General features: G+C 42.7%; 1 protein-coding gene across 1 annotated transcript in view; it reads right to left on the bottom strand.

Annotated features, from left to right (window-relative positions):
• LOC134087695 (sortilin-related receptor-like) overlaps nt 1-25,194 on the bottom strand; it is a 43,271-nt gene that overhangs the window by 4,235 nt on the left and 13,842 nt on the right. Inside the window, exons 2-19 of the mRNA XM_062541358.1 lie at nt 15,488-15,604; nt 12,251-12,277; nt 12,054-12,080; nt 11,680-11,796; nt 11,410-11,436; nt 11,213-11,239; nt 10,630-10,746; nt 10,364-10,390; nt 9,673-9,696; nt 9,146-9,262; nt 8,876-8,902; nt 8,185-8,208; nt 7,658-7,774; nt 7,392-7,418; nt 6,706-6,729; nt 1,181-1,297; nt 898-924; nt 218-241 (exon numbers count right to left, since the gene is read on the bottom strand). Coding sequence (XP_062397342.1) covers nt 218-241; nt 898-924; nt 1,181-1,297; nt 6,706-6,729; nt 7,392-7,418; nt 7,658-7,774; nt 8,185-8,208; nt 8,876-8,902; nt 9,146-9,262; nt 9,673-9,696; nt 10,364-10,390; nt 10,630-10,746; nt 11,213-11,239; nt 11,410-11,436; nt 11,680-11,796; nt 12,054-12,080; nt 12,251-12,277; nt 15,488-15,604 — 1,014 coding nt within the window. The remainder of the gene's footprint in view (nt 1-217; nt 242-897; nt 925-1,180; nt 1,298-6,705; nt 6,730-7,391; nt 7,419-7,657; nt 7,775-8,184; nt 8,209-8,875; nt 8,903-9,145; nt 9,263-9,672; nt 9,697-10,363; nt 10,391-10,629; nt 10,747-11,212; nt 11,240-11,409; nt 11,437-11,679; nt 11,797-12,053; nt 12,081-12,250; nt 12,278-15,487; nt 15,605-25,194) is intronic.

Here is a 25,194-nt window from a genome sequence, read left to right as displayed (position 1 = left end):
TTTTGTGAAGCTGCGAAGGCATCCTAAATATTTCTACTTCTTGTTATTATTTTTACTTCTTCTGCCATGGGAGTTTTTGGCAGCCAAGAGTTATGAAATGATTCATATCTAATGAATATCAATGCATGCTTTTGTTTCACCATACAGTAGCATTACTATGAAAGAATATTTTTGTTTAGACTGATGATATTTGCTTAACAATTAAAACCATACATACCTGGAGTAGTAGGATATGGTTGAGCTGTGTGAAACACATAAGAAATTACTAAAAAATGGCATGTATTCTCAGAGAAAGAGTGAACAGGCTTGTTTGATGCAGTTGTTCGAAATGATTGAAGTGGTCTTTTGTGAAGCTGCGAAGGCACCCTAAATATTTCTACTTCTTGTTATTATTTTTACTTCTTCTGCCATGGGAGTTTATGGCAGCCAAAATCATTTTACATTACAAATTTGGTACACTGATCAGGGGAAGTGCATGGATTAATTTCACAAAATTTCAAGTATGCAGCTCCAATGCTCTGGCAACACCAATGGGTCAAATTTACAACTGCATCCATGCATGTAACTTTTGAGTGGTTGGGCCTATTTTCAATTACGGTGACGTTGTAAGGTCCCTTCCATTCAATGTGTTTATCTTTGACTGACTCTTTGCTATGGTTAAGTCATCATTCTTATAATTGTGGCGTTAGAAAAGGATGCACTCATGGTTGTGGTTGGCTGGGGTCACGTGCCACACTTGTCCTTTGGCCTTTTACCTACGGCCGCACCACAGTTGTGGGTATATCCTTTACCAACTCCACTCTCACGCCATACTGCTTAACTCTTAAAAGGGGAGAGACAGGAAAAAAGTTTCCGCTGGCGACAAAAAGAGTGCATAAAGTCAGACTATCAACCTACTTGTAGCCGTTGTGCCCCATGACCCATCTGAAACAGAGAGAAATCATTTCAGTTCTGCACTAAATATTTTTAATGAAAGATGTGTGTTATCAAAGTGTGAAATAGGAAATGCAATTAATGTGCTCTGTATCTACAGTATACTGTATGTGTTATGTCTTTTGTCTTTAATGTAACGACTGCTTTGGCAGTGCAAGGGCCTTTTTGTCATGAAAATAACACAAGAGCCAGTAAGAGACAGAGAGGGAAGTAAGAAATCATGTTAAACGTTAAAGTTCAAACTCACAGCAGTTCCTCTCGTCACTCCCGTCACTGCAGTCAGAACCTCCATCACAGACCCAGCGTTGGGGAATGCATCCTCCGTTCCCACAACGATACTGGTCATAATTGCAGGCAGTTTGGGCTAAAAAGGTAAAAGAGATTGAATGTCAAATCAGAGTTACCTATGCAAGAAACATCTCATGGATGCACTGGGACGCATCCTCAGTGATGTATCCTGGGATCATTGGGTGTTTCGGGTCTCGCAACATCATACACCCTCGCCCAGGCGACCCAGCCGGGGTTGATCAAGTCCCGACTTGCGTCCCAGTAGCAGACCACGGATCAGCCCTCTTAATCCAAAGCCACCTAGTGGCTTTTTCTGCGGCTTCGCTTGCGGATTTGATGGCCCGCTTCTTGGCTGCCCCTGTCACACCCAAACGGCTGAGGACTTTGCACAATGAACGTCCCGCAAAACCTCTACAGCCGACTTCTATAGGCTCATAGAAGATTTTCCAGCCTCTCTCCCTGCACTCCTCCACCAGTTCCTGGTACTTAGCGCGTTTCCTCTCATTTGCTTCCTCAATGCGCTCTTCCCAGGGCACTGTCAATTCCAGCATGATAAGATGTTTTGAAGCCTCCGAAGTGACTATCATGTCTGGGCGGAGCCTCGTTGTTGCGATATGCTGAGGGAACCTCAGCTGTTTTCCCAGGTCGACCTGCAGCTGCCAGTCAGAGGCTTTGTGGAGGAGGCCTGTTGTTAATTGTGAGCGCGCCCGGGGTTTCTCTCCAGCTTTGATGAAGAGGACTGCCTTCTTTGGAGCATGATGGTGTTTGCTGGTGCTGATGGCTGAGGCTACACTTTCAGCAATTGCCTTAAGCACCTGGTCGTGGCGCCAACGATAGCGACCATCAGCCAGGGCCTTTGGACAGCTGCTGAGGAGATGTTCTAAAGAGCCTCTTCCAGAGCACAGAAGGCAAGAAGGTGTCTCACTCTTCCCCCAGACATGGAGATTCGCTGGGCTTGGCAGGGCATCATAGACAGCTTGCACCAGGAAACGGACTCGATGGAAGTCTGCCTGCAAGATGTTTGCCCAGGTGATCCTGCGCTGCAGTGTACTCTCCCACCTTGTCCATGCTCCCTGCTGCCGGAGTCCCACTGCTCTGCTCACTCGCTCCTCCTCCACGCCTGCTCGGACCTCTTCCTGGAGTAGATGTTGTCTTTCCTTGCCACGGGCCTGGCTGACCGGGGTCTTTGGGAAGTAGCCCAAGCCCACTCTGCCTGTCGCCACAGTGCCCACCAATGCCTTTTGTCTCAGGCGTGACTCTGCCACCTCCACTGCTTTGCCAGCCTTCCACTTCCTTCCTGTCCTCACCTCAATGCCGGCTGCTGACACCTTACAGTCTCTGGACTCTCTGTACTGTAGGACTTCTCTGGTGCGTACCACCATAAATTCTTCAGTGAGACCACTGAAGGGCAGTTGCAAGATGTTACTTGTCCCATACAGTGCCGCGCTGGTAAGACTGCGTGGAAGCCCCAGCCACTTCCGAAGAAAGCCGCTGATCTTCCTTTCAAGGGACTCCACTGTTGTCATTGGGACTGCATAGACCAGCAAAGGCCATAGGACTCGGGGCAGGATGGAGTGCTGGTAGATCCAGGCTTTAAATCTACCAGGTAGACCGGACTTGTCAACCTTGGTGAGCCAAGCTCCAAGTTCTTTGTTGGAGTTCTGGATGGCGACAGAGTCTTTCAGGCTGGAGTCAAAGAGCTTCCCTAAACTCTTGACAGGTTGTTCTGTGATGGTTGGGATGACAGTTCCTGAGATGGAAAAACGGAACTTGTCAATCACTTTCCCCCTCTTCAGCACCATGGACCTAGACTTGGAGGGCTTAAAACTCATCCTGGCCCAGGTGATGAGTCTCTCAAGTCCTTGTAGGATCCACCTGCTCCCTGTGACCGATGTTTTCGTGATGGTCAGGTCATCCATATAGGCTCTTATTGGGGGCTGTCGCACACCTGACTTGGTTAGCAGCCCCCTGCACTCCACCTCGACTGACTTCACCACCATGTTCATGACCTGGGCAAATAGGATAACAGAGATGGTACAGCCTGTTATTATTCCTTTGCCAATGCGATGCCAGTCTGATGTTTCTGACCCAGAAGTGACCCGCATCCTGAAATTATTATAGTAATCCAGGATCAGGTCCTTGATCTTACTGGGAACATGATGGAGGTGTAGGGCAAGCTCGACTAGTTTGTGTGGTATGGACCCATAAGCGTTGGCCAGGTCCAACCACAAAACAACTAGGTCGCCTCTGTTCTCATGGGCTTCTCTGATGAGCTGTGTAACTACACCAGTGTGTTCCAAGCAGCCGGGGGCTCCAGGAATCCCTCCCTTCTGCACTGAGGGGTCAATGTAGTTGTTCTTGAGGAGAAACTCTGTCAGTCTTCGTGAGACGATGCTGAGAAACACCTTCCCTTCAACACTCAATAGTGATATGGTTCGAAACTGGTTGATGTTTTTTGAGTTCTCCTCTTTGGGGATCCACACTCCCTCAGCCCACCTCCACTGGTCAGCAACTCTCCCTCTTCGCCAAATCACCTTCAAAATCTTCCAAAGGTGGCGGAGAAGCGCTGGACAGCGCTTATAGACCAAATAAGGTACTCCACTGGGGCCAGGAGTAGATGCTGAGCGAGCTGCCTTGATGATTTCCTCAACCTCCTTCACGCTTGGCTCCCTCAGGTTGAACTCTGTTACTGGGGGTTCGGGGCTGATGAGGGCACTGTTGGGCTCCAGCTCCTGCTCTCTAAGTGAATCGCTCACGGTGTCCTGGAGGAAGCGATTCACTTCCTCTGTTGGGCACTCAAGCCGGCCACTGCGCTTTTCCCCTAGCAGTTGTTTTGTGAAGCCAAAGGGATTGGCGATGAAGGCCGCTCGCTTCCTGGCTCTCTCTCTTCCCCGTCTTCGGTGCCACTCTGCTCTGCGAAGGATCATCAGCTTCTTCCGCAGGATGTTTTGCAGCTCCGCTAGTGGTTGCTTCTCCTCAGCAGTAGCTTTCTTGTACTGTTTCTTGAGGGTGCGGAGCTCCTGGCGCAGGTGATGTATCTTGGTGGCCCTGCGATTCATGGTATAGAGGGAGGGCTTTGTTTTTCCCTTCTCTACCTGCCCAAATCTTTCTGAGGCATAGCTGACAATGATGGTAGTCATTGTTTTGAGTCGGCTATCAGCATCTCCTTTGGCTGTGGCTTGGACGATACAGGACACATCCTCGTCAAACTGCAGCCACTCGCTCCGTTTGCTGGCTGGGGGCCATTTAATCCGCCGCTGCGGAACTACTTGCTGGGATTGGGAGGCTCTGGTGCGTGGAGGGACTGGGCTCTGTGGGTTGCCTCCTGGCCGGGCTCCTCCTGCGTCTCACCAGGTTCAAGACCTGTGCGTTGCATCTCACTCTCCCACTCCAAACATTTCATTCTGGCCTGATGTATTCTTAGGCCACGATGATTCTTGCACAGCTTTCCGCAAATGCATGTCACATTCGTCGTCTGTCCGTTTGCATGGGTCGTTAACCGTTGGTCCGTCCGATTGGAGATCTCATCCTCCCCCCCTCTCGGGATCTCCTGGGGGTATTTCTCTGTAGGGCTTTCTGTAGCTTGTTTGGGTTCTTTCTCGCGAAAGATACAGGCTGGGGTGCTAACCCATACTGTCCCAGATGCCGTCTTTCCGTGCCGTCAACTGTCTCTCCAGTAGTCGACCAAGCTGTTCTTGGTTGTCACCTAGTCTGTTCCTAGGGGTCACTGGCTGAGCCAGACGTTAACTATGCAAGAAACATCTCATGGATGCACTGGGACGCATCCTCAGTGATGTATCCTGGGATCATTGGGTGTTTCGGGTCTCGCAACATCATACACCCTCGCCCAGGCGACCCAGCCGGGGTTGATCAAGTCCCGACTTGCGTCCCAGTAGCAGACCACGGATCAGCCCTCTTAATCCAAAGCCACCTAGTGGCTTTTTCTGCGGCTTCGCTTGCGGATTTGATGGCCCGCTTCTTGGCTGCCCCTGTCACACCCAAACGGCTGAGGACTTTGCACAATGAACGTCCCGCAAAACCTCTACAGCCGACTTCTATAGGCTCATAGAAGATTTTCCAGCCTCTCTCCCTGCACTCCTCCACCAGTTCCTGGTACTTAGCGCGTTTCCTCTCATTTGCTTCCTCAATGCGCTCTTCCCAGGGCACTGTCAATTCCAGCATGATAAGATGTTTTGAAGCCTCCGAAATGACTATCATGTCTGGGCGGAGCCTCGTTGTTGCGATATGCTGAGGGAACCTCAGCTGTTTTCCCAGGTCGACCTGCAGCTGCCAGTCAGAGGCTTTGTGGAGGAGGCCTGTTGTTAATTGTGAGCGCGCCCGGGGTTTCTCTCCAGCTTTGATGAAGAGGACTGCCTTCTTTGGAGCATGATGGTGTTTGCTGGTGCTGATGGCTGAGGCTACACTTTCAGCAATTGCCTTAAAGGGATAGTTCGGGTTTTAAGACACGAAGTTATATGGGTTCCCTGTCAGCAACGTTGTGCATCAGCACTGACTTACCCCCCGACAGCGTCCTGTGAGCCGAGATCCAGCCGGTTTTTGATCGTTTTTGATGCTGAAGAAAGTAGTCCGGCAAGTTTCTGGGGTCACGAAAGTAAAGTGTTTTTCTTCTCAAAACCATATGCGTTCAACAGAGTGATATATTTGCACCACAAAAACGTTGTCCAGCTGTCAGTAGTGCGCAGTGATAGGAATCGCGAAAAATAAGTAAGTGATAACGAGGTTTGAATTTTTCCTGGACAACGTTTTTGTGGTGCAAATATATCACTCTTTTGAACGCATATGGTTTTGAGAAGAAAAACACTTTACTTTCGTGACCCCAGAAACTTGCCGGACTACTTTCTTCAGCATCAAAAACCGGCTGGATCTCGGCTCACAGGACGCTGTTGCGGGGTAAGTCAGTGCTGATGCACAACGTTGCTGACAGGGAACCCATATAACTTCGTGTCTTAAAACCCGAACTATCCCTTTAAGCACCTGGTCGTGGCGCCAACGATAGCGACCATCAGCCAGGGCCTTTGGACAGCTGCTGAGGAAATGTTCTAAAGAGCCTCTTCCAGAGCACAGAAGGCAAGAAGGTGTCTCACTCTTCGCACAGTATGTGATTCACAAAATAAAAATGTGCATAATGGAATTCTCTAAGTAGTTTTCAGGAATGATGCTTGCATGGTAGCTTAAGTCTTAACTGCTTCAAAGATGCATTCTGGGTATACAGTAGAACTTTCAATTTCATCGACAACCTTGATAGTGCTAAATGCCATGGGAACTAACAAGTGTACAAATGGTGAATTACTTGTGGTGCATTACTTATGGTGCATTATTATGCCTGCACTTAAGTCAAGAGTTATGAAATGATTCATATCTAATGAATATCAATGCATGCTTTTGTTTCACCATAGCATTATTATGAAAGAACAGTTTTGTTTAGACTGATGATATTTGCTTAACAATTAAAACCATACATACCTGGAGTAGTAGGATATGGTTGAGCTGTGTGAAACACATAAGACATTACTAAAAAATGGCATGTATTCTCAGAGAAAGAGTAAACAGGCTTGTTTGATGCAGTTGTTCGAAATGATTGAAGTGTTCTGTCTTTTGTGAAGCTGCGAAGGCACCCTAAATATTTCTACTTCTTGTTATTATTTTTACTTCTTCTGCCATGGGAGTTTATGGCAGCCAAAATCATTTTACATTACAAATTTGGGACACTGATCAGGGGAAGTGCATGGATTAATTTCACTAAATGTCAAGTATGCAGCTCCAATGCTCTGGCAACACCAATGGGTCAAATTTGCAACTGCATCCATGCATGTAACTTTTGAGTGGTTGGGCCTATTTTCAATTACGGTGACGTTGTAAGTTCCCTTCCATTCAATGTGTTTATTTTTGACTGACTCTTTGCTATGGTTAAGTCATCATTCTTATAATTGTGGCGTTAGAAAAGGATGCACTCATGGTTGTGGTTGGCTGGGGTCATGTGCCACACTTGTCCTTTGGCCTTTTACCTACGGCCGCACCACAGTTGTGGGTATATCCTTTACCAACTCCACTCTCACGCCAAACTGCTTAACTCTTAAAAGGGGAGAGACAGGAAAAAAGTTTCCGCTGGCAACAAAAAGACTATGCATAAAGTCAGACTATCAACCTACTTGTAGCCGTTGTGCCCCATGACCCATCTGAAACAGAGAGAAATCATTTCAGTTCTGCACTAAATATTTTGAATGAAAGATGTGTGTTATCAAAGTGTGAAATAGGAAATGCAATTAATGTGCTCTCTATACTGTATGTGTTATGTCTTTTGTCTTTAATGTAACGACTGCTTTGGCAGTGCAAGGGCCTTTTTGTCATGAAAATAACACAAGAGCCAGTAAGAGAAACATAAGAAATCATGTTAAAGGTAAAAGTTAAAACTCACAGCAGTTCCTCTCGTCACTCCCGTCACTGCAGTCGGAGTAGTTATCACAGATGTATCTTTGGGGAATGCATCTTCCGTCCCCACAACGATACTGGTCATAATTGCAGATAGTTTGGGCTAAAAAGGTAAAAGAGATCGAATGCCAGACCAGAGTTACAGTATGTGATTCACAAAATGGAAATGTGCATAATGGAATTCTATAAGTAGTTTTCAGGAATGATGCTTGCTTAGTAGCTTAAGTCTTAACAGCTTCAAAGGTGCATTCTGGGTATAGAATTTTCAACTTCACCGACAACCTTGATGGTGCTAAATGCCACAGGCACTAACAAGTGCACAAATGATGAATTACTTGTGGTGCGTTACTTACAGTATGGTGCATTATTATGCCTGCACTTAAGTCAAGAGTTATGAAATGATTCATATCTAATGAATATCAATGCATGCTTTTGTTTCACCATAGCATTATTATGAAAGAACATTTTTGTTTAGACTGATGATATTTGCTTAACAATTAAAACCATACATACCTGGAGTAGTAGGATATGGTTGAGCTGTGTGAAACACAAAATAAATGACAAAAAAATGGCATGTATTCTCAGAGAAAGAGTGAACAGGCTTGTTTGATGCAGTTGTTTGAAATGATTGAAGTGTTCTGTCTTTTGTGAAGCTGCGAAGGCACCCTAAATATTTCTACTTCTTGTTATTATTTTTACTTCTTCTGCCATGGGAGTTTATGGCAGCCAAAATCATTTTACATTACAAATTTGGGACACTGATCAGGGGAAGTGCATGGATTAATTTCACAAGATTTCAAGTATGCAGCTCCAATGCTCTGGCAATACCAATGGGTCAAATTTACAACTGCATCCATGCATGTAACTTTTGAGTGGTTTGACCTATTTTCAATTACGGTGACGTTGTAAGTTCCCTTCCATTCAATGTGTTTATTTTTGACTGACTCTTTGCTATGGTTAAGTCATCATTCTTATAATTGTGGCGTTAGAAAAGGATGCACTCATGGTTGTGGTTGGCTGGGGTCACGTGCCACACTTGTCCTTTGGCCTTTTACCTACGGCCGCACCACAGTCGTGGGTATACAGTATCCTTTACCAACCCCACTCTCATGCCATACTGCTTAACTCTTAAAAAGGGAGAGACAGGAAAAAAGTTTCCGCTGGCGACAAAAAGACTATGCATAAAGTCAGACTATCAACCTACTTGTAGCCGTTGTGCCCCATGACCCATCTGAAACAGAGAGAAATCATTTCAGTTCTGCACTAAATATTTTGAATGAAAGATGTGTGTTATCAAAGTGTGAAATAGGAAATGCAATTAATGTGCTCTGTATCTATACTGTATGTGTTATGTCTTTTGTCTTTAATGTAACGACTGATTTGGCAGTGCAAGGGCCTTTTCGTCATGAAAATAACACAAGAGCCAGTAAGAGAAACATAAGAAATCATGTTAAAGGTAAAAGTTAAAACTCACAGCAGTTCCTCTCGTCACTCCCGTCACTGCAGTCGGAGTAGTTATCACAGATGTATCTTTGGGGAATGCATCTTCCGTCCCCACAACGATACTGGTCATAATTGCAGATAGTTTGGGCTAAAAAGGTAAAAGAGATCGAATGCCAGACCAGAGTTACAGTATGTGATTCACAAAATGGAAATGTGCATAATGGAATTCTATAAGTAGTTTTCAGGAATGATGCTTGCTTAGTAGCTTAAGTCTTAACAGCTTCAAAGGTGCATTCTGGGTATAGAATTTTCAACTTCACCGACAACCTTGATGGTGCTAAATGCCACAGGCACTAACAAGTGCACAAATGATGAATTACTTGTGGTGCGTTACTTACAGTATGGTGCATTATTATGCCTGCACTTAAGTCAAGAGTTATGAAATGATTCATATCTAATGAATATCAATGCATGCTTTTGTTTCACCATAGCATTATTATGAAAGAACATTTTTGTTTAGACTGATGATATTTGCTTAACAATTAAAACCATACATACCTGGAGTAGTAGGATATGGTTGAGCTGTGTGAAACACAAAATAAATGACAAAAAAATGGCATGTATTCTCAGAGAAAGAGTGAACAGGCTTGTTTGATGCAGTTGTTTGAAATGATTGAAGTGTTCTGTCTTTTGTGAAGCTGCGAAGGCACCCTAAATATTTCTACTTCTTGTTATTATTTTTACTTCTTCTGCCATGGGAGTTTATGGCAGCCAAAATCATTTTACATTACAAATTTGGGACACTGATCAGGGGAAGTGCATGGATTAATTTCACAAGATTTCAAGTATGCAGCTCCAATGCTCTGGCAATACCAATGGGTCAAATTTACAACTGCATCCATGCATGTAACTTTTGAGTGGTTTGACCTATTTTCAATTACGGTGACGTTGTAAGTTCCCTTCCATTCAATGTGTTTATTTTTGACTGACTCTTTGCTATGGTTAAGTCATCATTCTTATAATTGTGGCGTTAGAAAAGGATGCACTCATGGTTGTGGTTGGCTGGGGTCACGTGCCACACTTGTCCTTTGGCCTTTTACCTACGGCCGCACCACAGTCGTGGGTATACAGTATCCTTTACCAACCCCACTCTCATGCCATACTGCTTAACTCTTAAAAAGGGAGAGACAGGAAAAAAGTTTCCGCTGGCGACAAAAAGACTATGCATAAAGTCAGACTATCAACCTACTTGTAGCCGTTGTGCCCCATGACCCATCTGAAACAGAGAGAAATCATTTCAGTTCTGCACTAAATATTTTGAATGAAAGATGTGTGTTATCAAAGTGTGAAATAGGAAATGCAATTAATGTGCTCTCTATACTGTATGTGTTATGTCTTTTGTCTTTAATGTAACGACTGATTTGGCAGTGCAAGGGCCTTTTCGTCATGAAAGTAATACAAGAGCCAGCAAGAGAAACATAAGAAATCATGTTAAAGGTAAAAGTTAAAACACACAGCAGTTCCTCTCGTCGCTCCTGTCTCTGCAGTCATGGCCTCCATCACAGACGTATCTTCGGGGAATGCACCTTCCGTCCCCACAACGATACTGGTCATAATTGCAGGCAGTTTGGGCTAAAAAGGTAAAAGAGATTGAATGTCAGATCAGAGTTACAGTATGTGATTCACAAAATGGAAATGTGGATAACGGAATTCTATAAATAGTTTTCAGGAATGATGCTTGCTTGCATGGTAGCTTAAGTCTTTTTTTTTTTTTTTTTTAAGGTTATTTTTTGGGCTTTTTTGGGCCTTTAATTGGACAGGACAGTAGAGAGAATGACAGGAAGCGAGTGGGAGAGAGAGCTGGGGTGGGACCCGGACAGGACCACGGGGCGGGAATCGAACCCGGGTCGCCGGCGTGCGGTGCAGGTGCCCCAGCCAGCCGCGCCACGGATGGGGCCGTAGCTTAAGTCTTAACAGCTTCAAAGGCGCATGCATTCTGGGTATAGAACTTTCAACTTCATGCGACCTTGATGGTGGTAAATGCCGTAGGTACTAACAAGTGCACAAATGATGTCTCAAGAACACAAAATCAACCTACTGTAAGTCATCCAGAGCCATTGAGGATCTGAAATATAAATATAGTTTAGTTGTTATGGAACTGTCCTGCATGTAATGTTTTAAAGTAGTTCTAAGTATACGTTTATAAGTATTAATGATGTACAAATGTGAGATGCAGGCCAGAGAGAAAAAGTTTCCGTTGGCGACAAGAAGACTAAAGTCAAACTATCAACCTACTTGTAGTCGTTGTGCCCCATGACCCATCTGAAACAGAGAGAAATCATTTCAGTTCTGCACTAAATATTTTGAATGAAAGATGTGTGTTATCAAAGTGTGAAATAGGAAATGCAATTAATGTGCTCTGTATCTATACTGTATGTGTTATGTCTTTTGTCTTTAATGTAACGACTGATTTGGCAGTGCAAGGGCCTTTTCGTCATGAAAGTAATACAAGAGCTAGCAAGAGAAACATAAGAAATCATGTTAAAGGTAAAAGTTAAAACACACAGCAGTTCCTCTCGTCGCTCCTGTCTCTGCAGTCATGGCCTCCATCACAGACGTATCTTCGGGGAATGCACCTTCCGTCCCCACAACGATACTGGTCATAATTGCAGGCAGTTTGGGCTAAAAAGGTAAAAGAGATTGAATGTCCGATCAGAGTTACAGTATATGATTCACAAAATGGAAATGTGGATAATGGAATTCTATAAATAGTTTTCAGGAATGATGCTTGCTTGCATGGTAGCTTAAGTCTTAACAGCTTCAAAGGCGAATGCATTCTGGGTATAGAACTTTCAACTTCATGCGACCTTGATGGTGGTAAATGCCGTAGGTACTAACAAGTGCACAAATGATGTCTCAAGAACACAAAATCAACCTACTGTAAGTCATCCAGTGCCATTGAGGATCTGAAATATAAATATAGTTTAGTTGTTATGGAACTGTCCTGCATGTAATGTTTTAAAGTAGTTCTAAGTATAAGTTTATAAGTATTAATGATGTACAAATGTGAGATGCAGGCCAGAGAGGAAAAGTTTCCGTTGGCGACAAGAAGACTGAAGTCAAACTATCAACCTACTTGTAGTCGTTGTGCCCCATGACCCATCTGAAACAGAGAGGAATCATTTCAGTTCTGCACTAAATATTTTGGATGAAAGATGTGTGTTATCAAAGTGTGAAATAGGAAATGCAATTAATGTGCTCTGTATCTATACTGTATGTGTTATGTCTTTTGTCTTTACAGTTGTTTTCAATCGCTAACAAGCGTTTGTCCATTCATTTAACACATTTTCAAAACTCTAAACACAGACTCACACCTACAAAACACAATTGGCGAAATGGATCATTTTCCTCACAAAAGCACATCCCATGTTCTTACACCACATTTTGTTACATATACACTAACTCGTCATTTCTCTGCACACACTAACTTTACCAAAACACTGGAAACCTGACTCAAAATGAAGTTATTTTGTCAAAGACTGAAACTTGTTTTCACTTCACAAGATACATGCAGTCAATCAGAGTACACTAGGTTTCAAAATACTGGCTACTGTTCACATTACAAAAACTGCATAGACTTTTATGTTTCAGTTTTACAGGTATTTGCATGCAAAACATGCAATCCAGCATTTTTACACTACATTTCTTGGTTGGGAACTGTATTTCCAGATGTAATGTTCACATTCAAATGCATTCCAGTAAAAAGCAAATCTTTTTATTTTTTTTACTGTTCACTAGGCCTACAGGAGTTGCAGTATAAATACCGTTTACAGTAGACTATGATAGAACAGAAAAAAGTTTTACAGCATTGCAGTGAACAAAATATCCATGATACACAAGAGCATTCTGAACAAAAAACAACAGCAAAAAGCCCAGATAAAAAGGGGGTGGAAAAAAAACCCCACAATATTACTGTGTCTAATCTCTGCACCTGCTCCTCTCAGTGCTCCTGCACCTCTCACTGCATCTCTCACTGGGCCTGCTCTTCTCCCTGGGCCCCTTACTCTTACTCTTCCTCATCCAGACATTACAGTATTTGTCTTTTTCTGTTTCTACTTCCAAAAACATCACCTCCTCTTTTTACTGTGTAAGTGTCAATGTAATAGAGACCCCTGCCACTGAGTCTAAGACAGACTGAAATCAGCTGTGGTTGGCCCAATTTACCCAACATAAATCATCTGTGTGTCAATTATTCGATTGTTTGTTTATTATCAGCTGAGATTTATTGCTTTTGAATTGATAACATTGCAGAAGCAGAGGTTTTTATACTGTATCTAAGGTTTGGAATATTGTTTTAACTATTGTGGGATGTTGTGTGTTAGCATTCGAAAATAATACAAAAACGATCCATTATTATGACCGCCGCTAGCGTAGCTAGCGAAGCGGTCATATAGTTGTTGTCAAAGTTTTTTTTTTTTTTTTATTCTTTTTTCCCGTCATTTTTCGTCAACGATTCCCGGGACACCGTAACACCGGAGCGCATGAAACTTGGTGGGCATGTAGCCCCAGTAGAGTTCTATGGAAAATTTTCGTTTCGTCCCCGGGGGTCACTCCACCCCCGCGCTGCCCCCGCCCGAAGCCCAAAAATGACAGTTTTTCCTACATAACTACCTGAACCGTGGCACCGAGGATGACAAAATGTTTATTGTATGTTGTTCTCTAGAGCTTGCATCAACTTAGCTTATAACCAGTCATTTGTGATTTGCCCCCCCATCGTAAAAAATTAAAATGCAATGTAATATTGCTTTAATTGCCCCTATCTTCAGATGAGATGTTATGAACTGCACCAAATTTCATGTGTATGATTAACCTGACACCCTCTGGGAGTATGCCAAGTTTTGTGGAATTTCATCCATGGGGGGCTATAAAATAAATGGATTTATGTGTACATTCAGGACTGTATACCCATCGGCCAGTAGATGGTGGTATTATCTGGAGTCTAAATCCCCCCCTGGGGATTTCAAAAACTGTTCCAAACATCTCAATCTCTGCTAGTTTTTGTCCTAGAAACATATAAGTGACACCATTAGAAACCTTTAATCAACTAGTTTCCAAATATGTTTTAAAAGAGAATGGTTGCTCTGGGTGCAACAAACATGCAGGAACACACACACACACACACACACACACACACACACACACACACACACACACACACACGCATACCTACACACACACGCACCACTACATACACACATGTACATAAAACATTATACAAACACATGCACAAACACGCCCACACGCATGCACACATACACCCTTACACACACACACACACACACACACCTACATACACACACACACACACATGCACACACACATCTTTGAGTACATTTTGTGAGACCACCGGAGCTGAGAAGTGAGTGTGTGTGTGATGTACTATAGTGTGTGGGTGCGTTTCTGTGTGCCCATCTGTGTGTTCTGTGTGTGTTCTCTTTCTTTCTCTCTCTCTCTCTCTCTCTCTCTCTCTCTCTCTCTCTCTCTCTGTGTCTGTGTTATCTGTGTGTATTCTGTGTGTGTTCTCTCTTTCTCTCTCTCTCTCTCTGGGTGTGCCTGTGTGTGTGTGTTTGTGTGTGTGTGTGTGTGTGTGTGTGTGTGTGTGTGTGTGTGTGAGTGTGTGTGTGTGTGTGCGCGAGTGTGTGTGTGTGAGTGTGTGCCTGTGTATGTGTGTTTGTGTGTGTGTGAGCACACGCGCGCATGTGAGTGTGTGTGTGTGTGTGTGTGTGTTATCTGATATTGGAGTGACAGTGACGGCAGAGAACACAGTGAACATATACTCAGAGACACATTAAACACACACACAAGCAGACACACACTCACACTAGACAGAGAAGCACTCATACACAAAAGCAAGCGCACACATGCACACACTCATTTACATACATAAAAGTTGCAGTAGGGATGGAGTAGGCGATGGAAACACAAGCGTGATTGATATTTGCGGAGAGAATGTGCAGGACTGAGCGGCGGTCATATTGTGTATCGCTTTGCGGTACATCTAGTTTTGTTGGGAGGTATAGTTTGTCTGTTAAGAAAATGTAAGCATTGTGAAAATGTATTCACTGACTGCATACTGTGTGAAAACAACATGAAATGTGTGAATGGTATGGCCACGAAAGACCGATGCTGTGCTAACTGTGTTTAGAGTTTTGAAAATGTGTCAACTGAATGGACAAACACTTGTTAGCGATTGAAAAAAACTGTAATGTAACGACTGATTTAGCAGTGCAAGGGCCTTTTTGTCATGAAAATAATACAAGAGCCAGCGAGAGAAACATAAGAAATCATGTTAAAGGTAAAAGTTAAAACACACAGCAGTTCCTCTCGTCGCTCCCGTCTCTGCAGTCATAACCTCCATCACAGATGTATCTTCGGGAAATGCACCTTCCGTCCCCACAACGATACTGGTCATAATAGCAGGCAGTTTGGGCTAAAAAAGGTAAAAGAGGTTGAATGTCAGACCAGTATTGAAATGTGGAATGGAAATGTGCATAATGGAATTCTATTAGTATTTTTCAGGAATGATGCTTGCTTGTGTAGCGGTGTGGAATAGCGCATCTGTGCCTTAAACCCTTTTGCTGTGGTGTGCAGCCATCTAGTCTCCGCTATTCCTTCCTACTATTGATATGGTGAGTAATGCTTTGTTACCTCCGCCAAGGAGGTTATGATTTCATCGGGGACCGGCGTATGTTTGTCTGTCTGTTTGTTTGTCTGTCTGTCTGTTTGTTAGCAAGATAACTCAAAAAGTAATGGATAGATTACGATGAAATTGGGAAACAGGGAATGTCAGAAATGACCCAAGGAAGAAACGATTCGATTTTGGGAGTGATTTGTAACACCGTCGGGATTCCGGAGCCGTTTATGTTTTTCGGTTAGTCGTGTAGTGGCATGGTATGGCCACATGGTGGTGATCTGAATAGTTTAGGTTCAAATGTATGACAGGACAACCTAGGAGGAACAATACAGGCGGAGGTCTGCGCTCTCTGAGTGCTTTTCTAGTTTACATATGCACCAGCAGGTTGTAGGGTGCTGATCGCCAGGGGTCATCCTTTGCTTGCTGCTGTTTTGCGTCTGTTTGGTCCTCCTTATTGATTGGCGTGTGTTGTCATTGTGTCTTGGTGTAAGAGTGTAGTCTTTTTGTTTGCATGTGCTTTTGTCCTTTTTCGTGTCTTTCTTTTTGTACTTTTGGGAAGCTTGATGTAGTACCCATGCAGGCATAGTTGGGCCTGCCCGCTGTGTTCTTCTACAGCCTAGTCTAGCTTTTGGGCCTCTCAAAGAGGTTGTGTTTGTCTATTTGAATCTGTCGTTTGGATGGCCATCCACTCCCTTATGGTGTGAATGTCTCGGGTGTTTTTGATTTGATTTATTATGTATTCGTATTTCATTGTGGTACAGGAAATTCAGTCGGCCCTATAAAGGTCATCTCGTGTCATCTGAGCTTTCTGGTGTTACTCCTGTTCTCCATATTTGTCATTGTCCTTTGAGGTTTGTTTTCTTGTTGCAAATTCACATACCAGATCTTCAGAATTCCCATTTGCCATATCAGTTTCAATATCAGCATTCAATGAATTAGTATTTAATATTAAATCGTAGTTACTTATCAGCTTTCTCCACAGACCGCTTCCAAAAAAGATGGCGGCTATATATTTTAGTTTCTGCAAGTGAAGTCCCACCGCTAGCGCCCCCTCTTGGAAAAATTAGGAAAGTGTTTGTAGTTTCATCTACTCGACAAAGATATAGGACTTCCTGCTTTCAATGATGTAAAATGACGATTTTTACATCACTGAAAGAAGGAAGTCCAACATTGAAAACCGTATTTCTCCTGTCTCAAGGCAAACTGAGGGAATGTTGCACGGCCATTCAAAAACATGACTGGTTTTCTAAAGATACAAAGCTTAATGCTAATCGGTGAAGTGTCCCTTTAAGGAGTCTTATCAAGATAAATTGACTTACTGCACTGGCAGATAAATGAGCTTGTTTTACGGCAAATTTACTTACTGCACTGGCAGATAATTTTGCTTATTTTCAGGATTTATTGATTTAATAAGACAAACTTTTCTTAAATTAAGTGAAATTATATCAGAAGACAGCACTAGTGTACAAACAATACAAACTAGTTTTTTTGTCTTGATATAAGATTAAAACACTTAGTTAGATTTTATTAGACAAGCCATTTTTTGCAGTGTAACATTACAGGTGACCTCAGCCATGGTCGTCGAAATAGAGCAAGAGTCATAGACAGAAGCGCTTTCCTCAAACTGAATCAAGATCAGATTCAGTAGCCTAGTTCTGCTTTGGGAATATGTGTGTTAATTTTGAAGTTCCCGAAAAAAAATGTTTTCACTTACTTGTCCTTCACAAAAGAAGCTTTAACAAGCCCTGAACATGCATTGTAATGCATTACTATCTAGTCAAACTTTAATTTGTTATTTCTAAGATTACACAGCGAATATTTAGAAGATATTTGTGACTGAATACAGTCTACACTTTCATATCGTGAACAAATTTCACGGAAAAACATACGTTTTGTTTCCTAGACCCGGTGAAGATTCAACACTTTACAGTCATGCCCGTTGTCCACGTTACTTAAATAGGTGATTTTCTCCTCTTTTGGCATATCGTGACGGGAGAACCATGCCAACTTTAGATGCGGTTATCTATGCTTTGGAAATATGTGTGTTCATTTTGAAGGTTCAGAAAATAATCATAACCACATTGGGCAAATAAAGAAAGTGTTGTTTCTTGCCTTAGTAGAATGGTCTTTACATGTCATGTGTAATGCACTTACACCGTGCTTGTAAGCGACTGCCAAACTGTCGCGTTGCGCCGGATAGTTTGTGTCTACATTGTATCCGGTAACATTCTTTATCTCCCTCAACAATGGAATTCTCTTCTCTGATTGGCTGATGGGGTGGCCATTAATTTTGTATAACCTCCAATAGTTTTTGAATCAGCTATCAATTGTATTGGCGGCCATTTTGAATTTCTTCAAAATCTCACTTCCTGTTTGAGATATTTTTGGGCACCCCTTCTGGGATGTTTTAGGATCACCCAAGGGACATGTATACCAAATTTCAAGCTTTTTAGAGGTTGTTTAGGCAGTCTTTGAATTAGCTGCCAATTTAGGAAGCGCAGTATGTTTTAGTTTTTTTCAAAAACCTCACTTCCTGTTTGAGAATTTTGGTGTAATCTTCCAGGATGACGTAGGATCACCCAATGAACATATACACCAAATTTCAAGCTTTAAGGGGGTTGTATAGGTAGTTTTTGAATCAGCTTTCAATTGTATTGGCGGCCATTTTGAATTTCTCCAAAATCTCACTTCCTGTTTGAGATATTTTTGGGCACCCCTTCTGGAATGTCTTAGGATCACCCAAGGAACATGTATACCAAATTTCAAGCTTTTTAGAGGTTGTTTAGGCAGTCTTTGAAGTAGCTGCCAATTTTGTGGCAGGAAGCGCAGTATTTTTTAGTTTTTTTCAAAAACCTCACTTCCTGTTTGAGAATTTTGGTGAAATCTTCCAGGATGACTTAGGATCACCCAATGAACGTACACACCAAATTTCAAGCTTTTAGGAGGTTGTAAGTGGGTACGGGTTGAGAATGCACCTTCTCCCGCGGGACTCCCGAAGAGATCCCGCAGGCCGTCAAGCCGATTTTTTTCGAGCCTAAGGCAATGTACCCAAACAACCACCAGGTGGCAGAAAGTTTCATCCCGCATTTCAAAATGATGAAGACCGCATATCCGTCAATAGTCGACTCCTTAATCTCATTTAATCATTACAATGAAGGTGATGACTGGCGAAATTATTCAAACAACGTTTCAATGAACCATTGTTGAAATGAATGAAAATGGTTATAGAAAATCGCCTACAGCCTAACGCCGACACAGCTGATTCTTTGATTGATTCTAAGCTGTTTTGATGTAGGGGATAGGTAAACTGGCGCGCTACAAACATGCTACCAATCAAATGTAATATTAGTAGGACTAGCCTACTTAGACACTTTAGTCATAGGCAACGTTGCCATGTTAATTTGGGCTAGAAGTGCTTGCTTGTGGTGGCGCTCCTGTCCGCTGCTTCTCCCGAATTGTGTGGCAAATTTGTCAGCAATCAGCTTAAATGTCAAATCATATTTATTTCTCTTTGTCGCCATGGTATTGGGGGAAACGCGGAGAAACGAGATGGTCAGTCCTCGTATTTTTTCTTCGCGTTTCGTTATAAGAAATATATAAGTAATAGTTAGTCTTCTTCCGTATTGAACAGATAGGCTACGGGACGCTCTTTGTTCCGTATTTTACTACTCAATGCACACACACTACAATGAAAAACACACAAAGAAATCACTAAACATATAGCCTACAACCTAATGACACTTTAATGCAGCGTTTCTCAAACTATGGGCCGCGAAACGTGGAGACTGCTGCTGGTCCGCGAGACATGGGGTGAAATTAGGTCCGGTGATCTGATAATTTGCTGCGCAATTGACCAAGCAACCGCGGACCGACAGAAAAAGAAAGCAAACGTTGCGGCGGAAATGCTTCCTAATTTTATGTGTTTAAACATAGAGACATACAATTAGGTGTGTCTGTTATTATGATAATTTTCGAGCATAACTGCTTGTCCATAGCTCAGTGACAGGTGTTAATAGCCTTGCCATAAGCACTGCTGCAGGTGCTTCTTTTATTATGCGGTTAGAGCATATAAGCGCTTACTCATATAGACTATAACTCAGGGACAGGTGCAAAACCACCAACTGGGATGGATCGAAGGGCAAGCAAGCACTGCCACACAACGTGAAGGCCTTTGTGTTGTCAACACTAAAGTTTCCTACGATGGGGAGAAGTGGCCGCAAGGACTGCATCGATAAGATCAACGAATACAGTAATGTTTTACAACCCAGCTGGTATCCGCTGTTCATTCCGACATATCCCCACTCGGCGGTAGGTCTAGGCCTATTTAACTTTTTTTTTTCAAACAACGTGCCATTCCGACATGAGGTCATTAATAGGCTATTAATGTCATAACTATTAGGCTATCATTAGGCTTACTATGCATGGCTGTAGGCAGCTATGAGGCCACTGAGATCTGGACCTCATCGGTTTTGTGAAAGCCGATTGGAAATACTTAAGTTTAGAGCGAACGTTTCAACTATGTTTGCCATGGTAGACAAAAACACTCAAATAAAACAATAGCCTAAAAAATAACTGCATGCGTAATGGACACGGCTCTATATCCTAAATAATTTTCGAGGTTCGCCATTTGGTAATATGACCTATCCTTACTGACAATAATTTAGATTGAGCACAACTAAAGTTGCACGAAGGCAAAATACAGTCCTAAAAGCCTATTCTATATAGCCTGGCCAATATTGTAGATGTGCAAAAGCAGCATTTGCGTGCGTGCTTGCCGGTGAGGTGTAGCCTACAAAAATGAGCATAACATCTGATTATTAAAGTATGGCTATAGGATATAGGCTAGAGAAGAGTTGGTTTAAAAGTCAAGTGTAGTAAAAAAGTTTGTGCACATCCCCGGTCAAGGTGCAGAACAAGAGTAGGCTAAATCATAAAAAAATGGAAAAAGGTTCGCACACTTGAAATCCTTCTTTTATAGGATATAGGCTAGAGAAGAGTTGGTTTAAAATTCAAGTGTAGTAAAAAAGTTTGTGCACATCCCCGGTCAAGGTGCAGAACAAGAGTAGGCTAAATCATAAAAAAAATGGAAAAAGGTTCGCACACTTGAAATCCTTCTTTTTTGATTTGATTTGGTCTTCTTCAGATTAAAATTCAAGTACGTGCGCTATTTAACCCCTCGAGACCGACTGCAGTCTGCTGACACAGCCAGACGACTCTCCCAACCCATTCATTCGTTTTGGCCGATATAATCCATTCATTCGTTTTGTGCGTAGGCCTATATAGATTCCTGCATGCTGCATTACCGTGACCCTTAGCCTACCTTGTGGATGATTTTTTCTCATTGGAATACAGCAGGACAGAATGCCTTTTATCTAACAAACGCAAAAGCTGAGATTGTTGGAAGGACTAGGCTACTCAACAAACTTGTTTTTCGTTTCTGGGAGATCTCGTTATCGTTTTGGATTGTCGGATTTTTATACTTATTGTTTGGACTTATGGACAATGAACTTTGAGGGGTGGTTGTTAGTGCTTTACAAAGCTTTGTGTTAATAAGTGTCGGTCCTCCTATCCTTCAGCTCACTGCGCGATGCAGTTGCGCATAGTGGCCACGAAGTCATTAACTGTTTACGACACAATACATGATATTTGTGTTTTTCGTTTCTTAGATTTAATGCATGTTTGACATGTAAACAGGCCTTCAGTCCGTTAACTTAAGGCCTTCTTTTGCATGGGGTTGCTCGCATCCGCCCGTAACCTAGACTATTATGTGCGTAGTGGCTGCATACTCTTATAATAAGAGGCAAATTGTTACAGGACAACTTAAACTGACTTCCCCAATGCTTCCCCGCAGCACATTACATTTTAATATAGGCTAATATAGGATGAACAAAGTCTAGCTATATTAAATCCAGTAGCCTAATAATTCTATGTGCCACGTCCGATTTCGCAAGTGATGTAGTAGGCTACGTTTAAACATCGACAAACGTCTGTGAGACTACCCATTTCATGAAGAGCAATTGTCTTGTGCGATCATTCCCCCTCCCCCACACTTGTCTAACCAGTTCACTAGACATTATAGCCTACCTGTATGCGGCATTGGACGATTGCCTCCCTCCCCCCTCTCTCTCGACAGACACTTCCTGACACTAGGGCTCGGGATCATGACATCAAAACTTCGCGGGCACAGCCACATTGGCAGCTTCACTCCTTAGTTTACTATGGATTACTATGGATTTACTCCCGCCTTTTAGTGTGTTCCTGTTACTTAGTTTTTGCCTTCTTGGTAGTATGTTGCTGTGTAGTGGGGTGTAACAGTGCAACCCACGATCGCAAGAGGAAAAGAATAAATCGCTACTATTTCTGCTTCTTGTCTTGTGCATCTGAATGAATGGATATTACGTTCAGTGCGCTACCAAATGGCGGCGATATTCATAGAATGCAAGGCGTGTGCCCGAACCCTATTATGTAAATGTAAAAATGTGTGTGTGTGTGTGTGTGTGTGTGTGTGTGTGTGTGTGTGTGTGTGTGTGCGCTGAACCACGAATTCACATATTAACTTTTCTTTTCAGCAGACATCGCAATCATAAAAAAATCGCAAAACTTTTTAATAAAATAATGCCTCTTGTCTTAATGGGTTCCGGAGGTTCGTAGAGTAAGTTTTGAACCCCGGTCGCTGACGTATGATTAAGATGCCTCAACCATTTACGCCACAGTTCGAGTGTCAATTTCTTCGCACTTAGCCATATATAGCCAAATATAAAGGATTCAGTCAGTCGAGTTCATTTAGCCTATTCGCGGCATGCACTTGAAACGCCGATCAAAAGTTCTGACATGTTAAACTGACGTTAGTCATTAATTCACCACATGATAAAATGCTGTTATATTGACGCACAGTAGCCCACGGTAGTCTATGTCTATCTCTGAATCAACATGAACATGCATAACGAGATCCATATATTCTAAGTTGCTAGAAACTTCTTTTGCGGAGCTAGGCCTACTAGTCGATGGTTACAATGAATCACCCTCACTGCCCTATCGCATATCTGACCATCCATTGTTATAATGTTACAAAATGCGCGATCTTCTCCAATCATGTAGCATACGGTTATAAGTACAGTGACATGATAGGCATGTAGGCATATTAAAGATATTTCTGTTAAATACGTTTTATTTTCAGTTGTCAAAAGTGGTGGGGACAAAATCTGTGATAAAGTGCTGGGTAAGCTACCCAGCGTCGCCGGTTAAAATGAACATGCCTCCGTTTTAAAATAGCCTATAGGCCTACACATTTCTAAGTATTCCTAACATAAATGTAGCCTAAATGTCCATCTTGTCCATCTCTTTCGTCTTCGCCTTGACAATAATAGCCTATTCACGGAAATGCGGTCTTGTAACCGTAATGAATTAATGAATTAATCTAAGGTTGCCTATATCGAGTCTTTCAGGTTGAATTGAAGGCTTCTAAAACCATTTTCATTAATTTCAACAATGGTTTATTGAAACGTCGTTTGATTATAATTTCGCCAGTCATCACCTTCATTTTAATGATTAAATGAGACGGATTAAATGAGACTGATATGCGGAGCATTTCTCTCCCTCTCCATTGACCAAAACGTTGCTCTGGCATCTCTGCTGGACTGACTGAGTTATAGGCTACGTCGAGTGAGAGAGCCAGCTGTGAGGTACGCTGTAAAACATTCGAAAACTCTGAAACTGCAATCTGACATGCCGAGCGTGATGTCTCTGTTCTCCGCTTGTCACCAGCGCGGTGTCTTCGGGTTTTTCCGTGTTTTCCGGTATGAGCCGAACCTTCCTTTTATTAAGGCGGTCTTATGTTGCCCCCTTGCGGTTGCAGTTTTAATTAAAGTCCCGATGCTTCGGGAGTCCCGATGTGCGGGAAAGAAAGGAGCATTCTCAACCCGTACCATCTGTAGGTAGTTTTTGAATCAGCTATCAATTGTATTGGCGGCCATTTTGAATTTCTCCAAAATCTCACTTCCTGTTTGAGATATTTTTGGGCACCCCTTCTAGGATGTCTTAGGATCACCCAAGGAACATATCTACCAAATTTCATGCTTCTATCCGCCGCGTAACGATTTTTCACATAATCTCCCCTACTACTACCTTCAAAGTAGTTCCCGTGTGACACTTGAATATTAATTTGCCAAACTTGTTGCGAAGTTAAAATGAACCGTCACGTTGCATCCAAGCTGAAATACAGACGTGCAGAACCATAGTAACATTGTAGCATATGACGGAGGTGGATTGTAGCTAGTTGGATGCCATGTAGGCTATAAAAGTAGCGATCTTTCAAAGTTAAAGTTAATCAGAATCCTGGGATATGCCTGCTTGACAACGGGAGAGATAGAACTAACGACTGGCTTTTGGCCGTAGCAACCAGCCATTTAGAACTAACGACTGGCCTTTAGCAACCATCCATTTTAGAACTAGTAACGTCAGTTTTGTCCTGCAAGGAGAAAGTTGATATGTGGCGGAAAGTAGTCCCACAGTCAAGACAGTTTTAGCGATGTTAACGGACGCAACGGTGGAATAAAACTATGTTCTAAATATACAGGTTATGAATACAAACGGGAGATAAGCGGGATAACGGCCTTCGAGGTCGACCGGTTCGATGGAAATAATGGCACGTCGCCGGAGTTCTAGACCTCCACCCAGAGCCATATAAAGAGAGAGTTGCGACAACCCGGGTACAGAAAATTCGGTTTGTGACGTGGTTCGTGTACTGTAACTTTAAGTAGTTCAAATAGTTCCCGGAAGCGATTTTGACTGTTCGTTAGAATCATAAAATAACCGTCTTTTACTGTCTGTTAACGAGTGTTCGATCCTAACTTCCGGGAACTATTGTTGAGAAAATATGGAACATTAGCGTCAATGGAGTTGTCGCAACTCTCTCTTTATATGGCTCTGCCTCCACTTAGCCATTATTTCCGTCACCTCGTCGGCCGTTATCCCTTACTTAATAAACCTTTGTTACGTCGTGAAGAAGTTAATGTCAAGGCGACGCAACTAAAATAGAAACGGACAGAGCGACAAAACAGGGTTGAAGGAGTTGCGTAGCAAAGCAACTTGTCGCGTTCGGTCGCATCGCATTCAGTCAGGACATTCCAGGACTAGGACACGGTGTTCGTAGATCAGAAAGGACGGCACAGCAGCATCTCATAGCCTAGATGGTAGAGTCCAGTCTAGATATTCAACTAAAGGCTGGTGTTGCACACTTGAAGAAATAATGTTTTGACAACAAGTGTGTCGAAAGTTCTTCGTTTATTTCCACTTTTCCATGAAATACATTCAGTAACACGTTGTTCTCTGTCTCGTTTTCTCTCTAGGTTTCGTTCTCTACTTAAGTTTCGATTTCCTGTCTGTAT

The sequence above is a fragment of the Sardina pilchardus genome, chromosome 7, assembly GCF_963854185.1.
Source record: "Sardina pilchardus chromosome 7, fSarPil1.1, whole genome shotgun sequence".
Classification (NCBI taxonomy): domain Eukaryota; kingdom Metazoa; phylum Chordata; class Actinopteri; order Clupeiformes; family Clupeidae; genus Sardina; species Sardina pilchardus.
This window is presented reverse-complemented; position numbering and strand designations above follow the sequence as displayed.